The sequence below is a fragment of the Elephantulus edwardii genome, unplaced genomic scaffold (genome assembly GCF_000299155.1).
Source record: "Elephantulus edwardii isolate Elephantulus edwardi_28Jun2011 unplaced genomic scaffold, EleEdw1.0 scaffold00002, whole genome shotgun sequence".
NCBI lineage: Eukaryota > Metazoa > Chordata > Mammalia > Macroscelidea > Macroscelididae > Elephantulus > Elephantulus edwardii.
This window is the reverse complement of record NW_006399752.1, coordinates 14,243,043-14,255,030: the sequence shown is the minus strand read 5'-3', so window position 1 is coordinate 14,255,030 and position 11,988 is coordinate 14,243,043. Positions and strand designations below refer to the sequence as shown.

The 11,988-nt window shown below is 37.8% G+C and overlaps 1 protein-coding gene across 1 annotated transcript in view; it reads left to right on the top strand.

The window, feature by feature from the left end:
- Positions 1 to 11,988, top strand: part of SLC35F1 (solute carrier family 35, member F1) — a 711,879-nt gene that overhangs the window by 612,408 nt on the left and 87,483 nt on the right. Inside the window, exons 5-6 of the mRNA XM_006879001.1 lie at positions 5,440 to 5,596; positions 7,362 to 7,414. Of these exons, the coding sequence (XP_006879063.1) occupies positions 5,440 to 5,596; positions 7,362 to 7,414 (210 nt within the window). The remainder of the gene's footprint in view (positions 1 to 5,439; positions 5,597 to 7,361; positions 7,415 to 11,988) is intronic.

Here is an 11,988-nt window from a genome sequence, read left to right as displayed (position 1 = left end):
GATGTATGATAGGGTATTATGGTTATCACAAGAATCCACAATTAAAGTTGCATAGTGGAATGTACTTGGGGCGGTGGGAGGGGTGCAGGGGGATTGTGTACCAGGAAGGGAGTCGTTCTTTTACTTTTGAAAGAGAGGAGCGAACTGGGGGATGGGGGGAGAGGGCTGGGCTGGGAGAGAAGTGCAGCAATGAATGAATGGAAATCCAAGCTCTCTGTAAATGTTCATTAAAATTATTAAAAATAAAATAATTTTAAAATTTTTTTTAAAAACCCAAAAAACAAAAAACTGATGCCTCTTATGACACTGGACCATGTGGGGAACCAGAAATGAACTCATTTATGTTTTTAAATTATACCAGAGAACTTTAATATCAAAGGGTTCATGTTTCAAAATAATAGTTGGATACATTTGTTTTGTTTTTTATTTAATTGTCACAGTGCTTTAAAAATGATCACTTTGAAGGTGTCCTAAATATGAATGCTCCCATCTAAAACTGGCATGTCACCCTTGTCAAAAATGTTCCGTTTGTCAAGAGCACCCTAGCAAACACTTCTACTTTGTAATGTCGGGGTTGCCATAAAATGAAATCTACTTGGTAGCAACAAGTTTGAGATACTTGGCTGACAAAAACTGTTAAATGCTCTACTATTAGACAAATAGTTGTCCATTTCATCTCACCAAATGGCACCTCAGAAGCAGGGCTTGACAAGAAGCTTTCCAAAATCACAATCTTGAAATTCCTCTGGGGCAGTACTCCTCTGTATACATGGGTCACCATGTGTTGGAATCTGCTTGACAACAACTCACAACAGCTCATTTATCAAAGATACTAGATGCCTGTAACAATAGTCATTCCTCATTAGCATGAGTTTCTTTTTATTTTAAGGAAGAGAAGTATTTACAAGAAGCCAGTTAATTAAGACTCTTCATGATAAAACCGAAACAGTCCAGACAAAGCAGGATGACTGCTTACTTATTTGAAATTCAGAAATAGCCAGTGGAATGGGAACAGTTTCAAGAATTATGCTAACAGTCTTTAAATCCTCCTGAATAGTATCATATGTGATTTCTTTCTTAATTTAGTAGTGAGTAGTAGTTTTAAAGTAATCTTCCGTCATCTCTCCCTATATCCCACATAAACAAATGTCTTTCCAAACATGACTTCTAACATTTAAGCAAAAATCTAACAAAAAAACCCCAATTCTTACAAAGTGATTATGACTGAAGAAATCCAAAATAAAGAATGTGCAACCCAAAATGACATGTAGTTATTCAAAGGGAATGATTGATACATTCTTTTCAACTACTACTGACTGGGCACTTACTAAGTGCCAGATAATGTGTGAGGCATTTTACAAGTATTTTAGTCTCAGAAATGTAATTAGAACTCAAGCTGTTCGAATTGAAAGCTGTTGCCACTTAAAACCTTTGCCTTAGGATGGAATAAGATCTTTTCAGTAAGCTCTATTCATTTAGACATTTACTGAGAATCTATAATGTGCCAAGATTCATGTGAAGCACTATGTAGAATACAAAACTGAGTTCATCCATGGTCTCCAACTTACTGTATAAGAGACAGTGTGGTGAAGAGCTAACATGCGGAAAAACAACTAACAGACATTGGTGTCTAGAAACCACAACCAATGGTGTGAAATTCAGACAGGGAAAAGATATCCTTTTGGAGAGATTACTCATCATTTCACATGAACCTATTTATAAAAAATGTATAAGACATTGTCACTTGTCATGGTTTCAAATGTAATTAAATGAAAGATTTGCTGGTTATATTTTTTCACATGAACAAGTAACTAGCATCCCCTTCTCTAGTATTTTCTGTTTAATAAGGCATATGGCATGCAGTTAGGTATACAGTTAACCATATACAAATTTTAGGTGTAATATATTAGTCCTATTTTCTAATATTTATTTTAATATTTCATTACATAATATGGTTGCATAAAATTTTGCTCTGATTAATTGCATTTAATCCATCAACATGTCATGCATACTATATAGACAATGATTAAGGAAGAATTGATGCCTTTGAGTTGTGGTGCTAGAGAAGAATATTAAACATACCATGGACTGCCAAGAGAACAAATAGATCCGTCTTGAAGTGAGTGAAACAAAATTTCTTCTTGGAGGCAAGGATTTTGAAATTTCTTCTCACATACTTTGGCCACATGACCCAGAGGACCAGTCCTTGGAGAAAAGCATCATGCTTAGAAGCGTGGAGGAATAGTGCAGGAGAGGAAGACCCCGGATGAGATAGATTAACATGATAACTGGAGCGATAGAGATGTGTTGGCCCAGGATAGAGCAGGGTATCATGAACCTGAGACAAAGAAAAGACACAGACACAAGGAGTGATCTGAAAGAGAGTAAGCAGAGGGCTGGCGGCTCAGACTGCAGCCAAGAGCTAAACACTCACGTAGCTTTTATTATAATGAACCAGGAAGTAGAAAGAAAAACATTTGCATAAGAAGCTATGTTTTCCTTTTCCATGACTCTTAACAGAAACTATTTTCGTTATCTTAAAGAACCTCTTGTTTGTGTGAGATTTCAGTTACAAGAACAGTGTCATTGCTAAGAAACTGTAAAAAAATGCTCCATCTGCAGGATGTTCTTATCTGAGTGGAATCCTTCATCTGCGAAGACTATCTTCTTATTCATGATCTGTCAGGAGGAAACCCAGCTGGTCAGGCATTCAGCTTTTTTCTTGTTAAACCTTTAGTCCACCACAGCAGGGTTCAGAGCTGTTGTACATATTGTCACTGTGAGTTGCAGGCGACTCAATGGCACATAACAAAAACAACATATGTGTACATATCCACATGTAAGGAATTTTAAAACTGGTAAATACACTTTAAGAATGAAATTATAACAAAATAGTAAATCATTTTTGCTGTCCATTTAGAAGATTTTTCTGAATTTGCAGTTGTACAAAATGGTGCTAGTATTATTAATATGTGCAAGTGCATTGTTGAAGACTTAGTGCTATTAATTAGAAAACTTACATAGTTGAAGGTATGTTAATAGAATGGGCCATACCTATATAAAATGTAGAGCTCTGGTGACTTAGAAGGAGCTACACTTCAATCCCAGGCACATGGTTCAAACCCACCGCTACTCTGTGGAGGAAGACTGGACCACTGCCTCCCATGTGATGAACTGCCTTTAAAATCCCACTGCAATATCATCTATAGATCAGTTCCAACTTTGTGGTACACAACAACAACAACATATAAAAATGTGGAATCTGAAATAAAAGTTTGATGTCACTATCCATTCAAATATAGCCTCCTTTCAGGATTTTTAAAAGATGGATTGATGTTCCTCCAATTCCTATTAAAATATTTCATTGTAATCTAGCTTTCCTGAATCCACTTATACAAAATTAATTTTATTAGCCAAGAATTCTATTAAGCAGTACTTTCACACTTCAGTGGTACCACAATAATTGATATTCACAATAATGGTCCTATGTCATCACAAGATTCTAAAACGTCTCTTGAATGAAAGGCGACTGAATCATGTTAATTTTAATTTTATAATTTAGTTATAGACAGATTTTATTTCACGGAACATTCCTCATATGAACTGGTTAAAATTAAAAGTTTTGTCATTATTGTATATTTGACACATAAAAAAGATTGATTGAGTTCCCTAAGGTTATACTCTCGATCACAGCAATCTAATTTCACGAGAATAGAGACTTCCCACCAAGCAGGTCCTCAGTTCACTGGTGAATGACAAAAAAAAAAAATTCTCATGAAGCCCAAGAGCACCCAGCAACTTCCAGATTCAGAATTCAGCTCCATCCCTTCTAAGGGGCCTCAGAAGCATGAAGGGGCCTATTTACTACTTAGCAAACGTGCAACACTTCCAATTTAGTATATTAAGAGCCCAGCTCTACAGCTTAGATTGTTCTAACTACTCTGGTAGTCCATTCTGGTAGGCAGACCCTTCCTTTAAAGTCATACTGGAGAGCACACCCTGCCTAGCCCATGCCTCTTCCACCCAGAGCTGAGCTCCTGGGCCACTAACCCTTGCAGAATAGACCCTACCAAGCTGATTACAGAGAGGCTCAGTGAGGCTGCCTCATTTGCTGATTTCCTTTCTTTTTTACATATCCCACACTTCTTATTTTGTGGTTTGCCTAATTATAGAAAATACTTGTGAAAACAATTTCTCTAAATTAAACACAAGTCAAAGTCAATCAAATTTTTTAAAAAAGTAATGTATGGCAAAAGCAAACTGTCAATGTGATAACTAATTTTTTTAAAACCCCCAAACCACGTGCTTGCTAGTAAATCAGTTGTGCCTCGTGGTGATACCACATGTATCAGAGTAGAACTGCGTCCCACAGCCCACAGGGTTTCCAATGGCTTGTTTTTCAGAAGCAGATCACAAGGTCTTTATTTTGAGGAACCTCTGTCTGGCTGTACTCAAACTCCTAATATTTCTGTTAACAGTGAACAGAGTGTTTGCTTTACTTTGAGACTCCATTATTTTGATATAAATAATTGCATATATTCTCTTCTTCTGTCACTTGTTTCTGAAACATTTTAGAAGACTCATCAATAAGTCTTTTCTTTCTTAATTTTGGAAGTAAGTACATGCTTTGTCTTGGCTACTCTGTTATAGCTTCTCTCTCTCTGTGCAACTATGGTTATTGTTTGCTGCCAAGTAGATTCTGAGTCATAACAACCCCATGTAACAGTCAAACTTCCCCTCAAACTTTCATAGACTGAAAATTTCCTGGGAGTTGATTGTCAGGTCTTTTCTCCAGTAAGGAGAACTGCTGGTATTTTATTCACCCTTTCAATCAGAAGTCAATCACTATTCCATTGTGCCACCAGGACTCCCTTTCTATTGCAGAGGGTAGGGATTCAGACCTTTTATTTTTATTGCACCTCTCCTGACCTGTTGGGAAGTGCCCTGAAGTGAAAATATCACATGCACATATTCAAAAATATCCAGAAACATACCTGAACGTTGTGAACTGGGCACAGTCTAGAAAAAGCCCATTATTTTAGTGAAGACTTCCTGTTGGTTAGCCATGGGCAACTTTTTTCTATCAGAATGTTAATCAACTTCATTAGAACTCAGTCAATAAACTATAATACTTTACTAAAACACTTTGCTATTAAAGCTCTGGTGGCTTAGTGTTAGAACTTGCTCTACCAATCTAAAGGCACACAGTTCGAATCTACCAGCTTCTCCACAGAAGAAAGATGGATAATTTCCTGCCATGCAAAATACAGCCTCTTAAATCTTCTAGAGAGTCAGCTATGAGTTGATACCTACTCAATAGTACATAACAAGAACATAAAAATAATAGGACAATAGAAAGATCAAAGATGCTTAATTTGCTGATGTCAGATTTTTACTAGGAAAATTTTGATGACATTCTCTGTTTTCTTTTGTTTCTAGGGGAAAATAAGCTGGTAGGGGACCTTCTAGTCTTGGGAGGAGCCACACTGTATGGTATCTCTAATGTCTGGGAAGAATACATTATCCGAACCCTGAGCCGAGTGGAGTTCTTGGGAATGATAGGACTCTTTGGTGCATTTTTCAGTGGAATTCAATTGTGAGTAAAGTAATATGAAATTCTAAGATTATATACTATAAAATATTTTTCTTTTTATCTTCCTCTTGAATAGAGTCAGCCACTTCCTTTTCAAAACTAAAAGCCTGTTACCAGTCTCTCATATAAGGATTTTATGAAGTTTGTAAATGAAATATTTTTATTAGTAAATTTCTCCTAAATCAAACAAACTTAGGTAAATTACCACAAATTATAGACTTAGAATATAATTTGCAAGAAGTGCATTGAGTATCCCAAACCAGTGTGCTTCTAACTTGGAGATCTAGAAAATCTAAGGGTAAATGCCATAGTTAGACACATTTCCAAGAAAGGGACATTTTGTTTACTAATGGAAATCACTGATCACTGTTAAAAGCTGGTTGTTTAAAATTTCCATTTCATGAATGTACTTATTTATTACCCGTAAATTTTCAAATGTGGCCCATATTCCTAATTCATCATTTAGAAATTTAGTGTTTCTATTTTCTTTAAATGGGTGAAGATATGATATAAAATATATCAGGCACTTAGCTTAAAAAAACCAAAAGGACTAATTTTGCAATAACTCTGCCTTTGAAGAAGTCTCAGATCAGCACTTCAGAATTTGTTCTGTGAATAGTTTCCACAAGTTAAAACCAGATATCATCTTACTTTCAGGTGAGGTATAAAAAGGATAGTATAGTCTACTGTCGATTTTTACCAGATCTCTTTCTACAGTCTATTTCTTTGCAATTGCAGTGGCTCTGAGTCTGAAAATATTTATAGAAGCTATTTTGGCATCACCTTAAATGTATTTTACAAATAGACCACTTCCAAGAATTCACCCTCCAGAGCAAACAAGGCAAGGAGACGGGAGGACTTTCCTGAAAAGGAGTTATTTGGGGTTCATTTTGAAAGTGCAATGACATTCTAAAACTCCTAAATTCGGTGCTTCAGCTTTGTGAAAAGAAAAGGAATTGCCTAGTTCAACTACTCATAACCCACATTTTGTAGATGAATGACTCATTTTATGCGTTATTATTCTTGAATCCAAAAAATATATCCAGAGACCTAGCAGTCATTTACCTCAGTTATAGACCATTAGAGCTGACTGATCCTTCAGGAAACTATACCTCCACTGCCAAAATAATGGAGGTGGGATACAGAGGAGTTTAGCATTAAGAGATATCAAAATTATACTATAACCAAAGAAACGCTTTTACAGTATGCCAGCATCACATCCGGTCCTCTACTGGCTTCCAAAGTGTAGTTCTTGAACCCACAGCACTGTTGGTGCATGTGAACTTGTTAGAACTGCAAATCCGTAGGCCTCCATCAGTTCTACTCCATCAGAATTGGTGGGGTTGAGCCAGCCATGGAAACTGTATTCTAACAAGCTCTCCAGTGATTTTAACATGCCTTACAATATGAGACTCACTGCTCAAGAGAATGCCCAATTCAAAAACATTAAACCTTTAAGCATGGGAGTTTCTGGACCTCACTATTAACATTTTTTAAAGGCACATGCACAAGAAAAGACAATGGATGTGGGCAGACTGCATGAGAACAAAGAAAGGTGTGAGGTCCACCATGCTTTATGGGCACATTCTCATTGAAGTTGGCCACACCTAATAAGATCTCTTAGGCTGTCTAATTTAAGTAATCTATGCCTGCCTCAAAGTTCTTTTTTAAATTTAATTGATTGTTTTGTTATTTGTATAAATGAGGTGAAAATAACTCAGGAGCATTATACTTTTCCTCATCAAGTCTGCTCTCTTTGACTTTGCAGAGCTATAATGGAACACAAGGAGCTGTTAAAGGTGCCCTGGGATTGGCAAATAGGTAAGACATTTGCTTCTAAGACTCTGTCTTAGGTATATGTGAGAAATATTTTTGAAAAGTGGAGTGGGTGAAATTGGAACATGGACAATGAAGGGAAATTAGAAGAGTCCAGGAGAAGAACAAATGAAAGTCCTTTGCCATTTCAAAAATTCTTGTACACTATGGAGACTGTACAGTACTATTCCTAATGTTTCTTAATTGAACTTCTGTCCAGTGCCATAGTCAATGCACCATTGGGGCAGACACTGAAGTGAGTTATTAGGTTAAAGGCCAAGAGAAAGGAAAATTCCTTAAGGCAGTGTGATGTGACAAAAAGAAAAAAAAAGTCATTTGTTCTGGTCAAGAAACATTGAACTGACATTATCATTAAAAAAATGTGACATTAGTAAAGGTAAAAGAACAGAAAGGAACAAAAGGAAGTACTGTGAGCATCCTAATTCCGTAAAATCTTTCAGAAAGGAGCCATTTGCACATAAGAAATGGTTACTTCACCTCCAGATAGATATATTGAGAAAAATCAGACATGCATGCACATCTTGGATCATCTGTCTCTAAGCTCACAATACATTTAAAAAATTGGGACCAGATTTAAGATCCACAGTGATGTTCTAATGATCATAAACCAAGTTCTGGAAGGGACTGGCATGACTTCTCTTCAGGCCATAGATACCCACTCAGTACTTGTACCTTGACACACAGGTTCTGACACTGAGCAAAGAGCTTGGTTCTGATGCTGAGCAAACAGCTTGGCTTATAAAAGCACTTAGAAATATGTATCAGCCCCTGGGTGGTGCAAACAATTTGCTGTCAGCTGCTGAGCTAAAGGTTGATGGTTCAGAACCACCCCTTCATGCCATAGACTGGTGATTAGTTCCATAAAGATTGTTGTTGTTATATGTACCATCAAGTCAGAACCTACCCATGGCTGACCCTCCAGTGAGTTTTCAGAGGCTGTAAATCACATGGGAAGAGAATGACCAATCATGTCCAATAGAGCATCTGGTAGATTCAAATCACATACCTTTGGATTTGCAGTGCAGCTCCTTCCCACTAGGCCATCAGATTTAGGGTGAAGAAGCTGCACAGAGCAGATTGACTCTGTAACATGTACAGTTGCCATGAATCTGAATTGACTCAGTGGCAACATTTTGTCTTGTTTTAGAAAATATGTGCAGAATATGTAAAAAAGGTTAGAAATAGAGATGAATTCTATGTTAGTTTGCTACTAGAATAAAAATCTGGCTATAACAAACAAAAAAAACCTTATTTTTGCACTGTTTAGAGAGCTAGAAGTCTAAATTGAAGGTGTTGGTACGAGGGAAAAGTCCCTTCTGTCAGCGCTGGGAAAACTCCTTGTCTCAGCTTCTCTGGAGTCCTTCTCAGTATTCCTTGTAGCTCTCCACTGACCATCTTTCTTTCCCCAATTTGTGCTCACTTGCTTCTGTTCCAAATCTGCTCTTTTTAAATCTCAAAAGTAAATGGATTTAACATACTATATACTGATATGACCTCATTAATATAACAAAGAAAACCCGATTACCAAATAGGATTACATCCCCGGGTTAGAATTTACCGCACATGTTACAGGGGACACAATTCAATTCATAACAATCTCCCACACAGGCTGGCTTTGTGTGCTATCTCCAGCTATATAAGCTTCCCTGGAACTGACAGCTTCAATCAAATTCTAATTCCCTGAGGAAGGACAAAGATGCCATAAACACTCTCACACCACTGTTCCTGCCCCCCAACCCCTAAGCATATAAGGCCGATAGGCTGCCAACATAATTCTCTCTGAGGACACACTCCAAGCTACCGAATTATGCATGGCTCTCCCTGCGGGTTATCTCGAGTGACTTCAAGGGCTGACCAGCCTTGTGTCTGTCACAGAGTCCTGCCATTTAATTCCTCTTGAGTTTTGCTGCAGAATGTTGTAATTAAATGAAAATCAATAGAGAGGAGGGGATGGGGGAAGGAGAGGAGGGCAGCTGGGAGGGAAGCCAGACGTAGGTCACAGATACGTTTGCCTTTGTGAATCTCAGAGCTGGGGAAACAAAATATTACCCGTGCTTGGTACCACTTCACATCAAGTAGTCTGTGAGCATAAATTAAGTTTATATTGATGGTAATAGCAATGATCAGAAAGAACTTGTCATCTAATTAGGTGAATGCCATGTGAACTTCCACCAGGGTTCTGTTATAATCCAGCATCAGTTAAATGTATCATCAAAAGATAGTTTTGATCTGTGCTCTCATATTACCATTAAAATGTCAATCTGCTGTCGTCAGAGATGGTGAAGGGGAGAGTTAAAGGAATGTGTTATAAAGCTGCTCATTTCACTGTTAACTGGAAACAAGTCCGCAATGGCCTCAAAGGGAAATAAAATAGTCATCTTTTTCTTTTCAAAGCATTTTATGTGGTTAGGGTTGAGGTACATTTATACCAGAGTTATCTTTGTGCTCAGTATCTTGTCTAGACCTACCACAAGGATCTAATGTTTAGATCAGTTCCAACTACATCCTAGGGAGTTCTGGTGACCTCGTGGTAGGGAGTTCCACTGCCAAATGAGAGACATCTGATTCAAATCCACCAGCTACTATATGGGAGAAAGATGGACAATCATCTCCTACCATAAAATTCATTGCCCCTAAAAACCTGCTGGAGGGTCAGCTATGAGTTGGTTATGACTTGATGATACACGACAACAAGGACTTACTAACTCATTGACATTGAGTTGGAACTGACCTGTAGCTGATCCTCTAGCATGTTTTCAGAGACTAAAAGGCATGAGAAAAGATTGCCCATGTTCATCTTGAGGAGTAGGATTCAAAGCGCCGCCTTTGGGGTTGATAGTACAACTCCTTACTAAGCTATCAGAGTTCCCTCTAGTTACATTGTTGTTGTTCTATACAACTGAGTTGGACTTTACTCAGAGTTGACCCTCCAGTTAGTTTTAAGCATCAGTGAATCCCATCAGAGGAGATTGCCAAGCTTTCTCTTGTGTAGTAGCTGGTAAACTCAAACTTCCTGCTTTTGAGTAGGAAGCACAACTCATTACCACAGGCCACCAGAGATTGTCAAGGTGTTTGTTGTGAGGTGCCATCAAGTCAAGTACAACTCATTGCACCCCTATGAACAACAGGTCTGTGCCCTGTCCTATCCTGGGCCAGCCTCACAATCTCTGACACACTTGAGTCCATTGCTGCAGTCACTGTGTCAATCCATCTGGTTGAGGGTCTTTCTCTATCTCACGATCTCCCCACCTTTCCAAGCATAGTGTGCCTCTCCTAGGAATAGACGCTCCTAGCAACATGTTCGAAGTGTGTGAGATGAAGTTTTATCATCTTTGTCTCCAAAGACTGGCTGCATCTTCTCCAAGTCATACTTCTTTGTTCTTTTGGCAGTCCATGGGATATTCAACACCAGAATATCCAACAGCAGAGCTCAAAGGCATCACTTTTTCTGTCATCCTTATTCATTATCCAACTTTCACTAGCTTAGCAAGTAAGTGAAAAGACCAAGGCCTGAATCCAGTGCACCTTAATCCTCAAATTGACATCATTGTTCCACAGAAATTTGGAGAGATGTTTGACTGCGGACATTGCCAGTGCAATATGTCTCCTGATCTCCTGACTGCTGGTAGCAAGTGTGTTGATTGTGGATTCAAGCAAGTTGATACAGTTTTCGGTTTTACTCTTTCTTGGTTAGAAATATTGTTTTCTTGACATTGAGATACAATCCATATTGAAGATTATATTCTTTGATTTTCTGCAAGGAAGCCCTTCAAGTCCTCCTCACTTTCAGGAAGCAAGGTTACATCATCTGCATAACATAAGCTGTTGATGAGCCTTCTTATAATCCTAAGGCAACATTCTTCTTCATGGGGTCCAACTTCTCAAATAATTTTGCTCACAATAGAGATTGAATAGATGTGAAGAAATGATGCAATCCTGACACCTACTTTTCTTAATTTTAAAACACATAATGTTCCCTGTTAATACAACTATTATTCAAATATACATACCAATAACTAAAGCCAAAGAAGAGGAAAATTAAGATTTTTATAAAAATCTTCAGTCTAAATTTGACTATATGTGCAATCAAGATGCATTGATGATAATTGGTGACTAGAATGCAAAAGTTGGGAACAAAGAAGAAGGAAAGCTAGTTTGAAAGTGTGGATTTGGTGATATGAGATATGAGGCCAGCCATAGAATGACCACATTTCGTACATTCAATGATGTATTCATTAAAAAATATCTTTTGGGAAAACTATAAATGGTGACTTTACACATGGACCTCACCTGCAAGCAAACTCCTGCTGAAGATCATTTAAAAATGGCTAGAACAGTACACAGAGAACTGCCAGAAGTTCAAGCAGGATTGAGAAGAAGCCATTGTGCTGATATCAGATGGGTCCTGGCTGAAAGTAAAGAATACCAGAAGAACGTCTATTTGTGCTTTATTGACTATGCAAAGGCATTTGACTGTGGATCATAACAAATTATGGCTAACTTTGAAAAGAATGGGAATCCCAATGAGGGAGTTTTTCTTTTGCTTTTCAAGGAGAGGA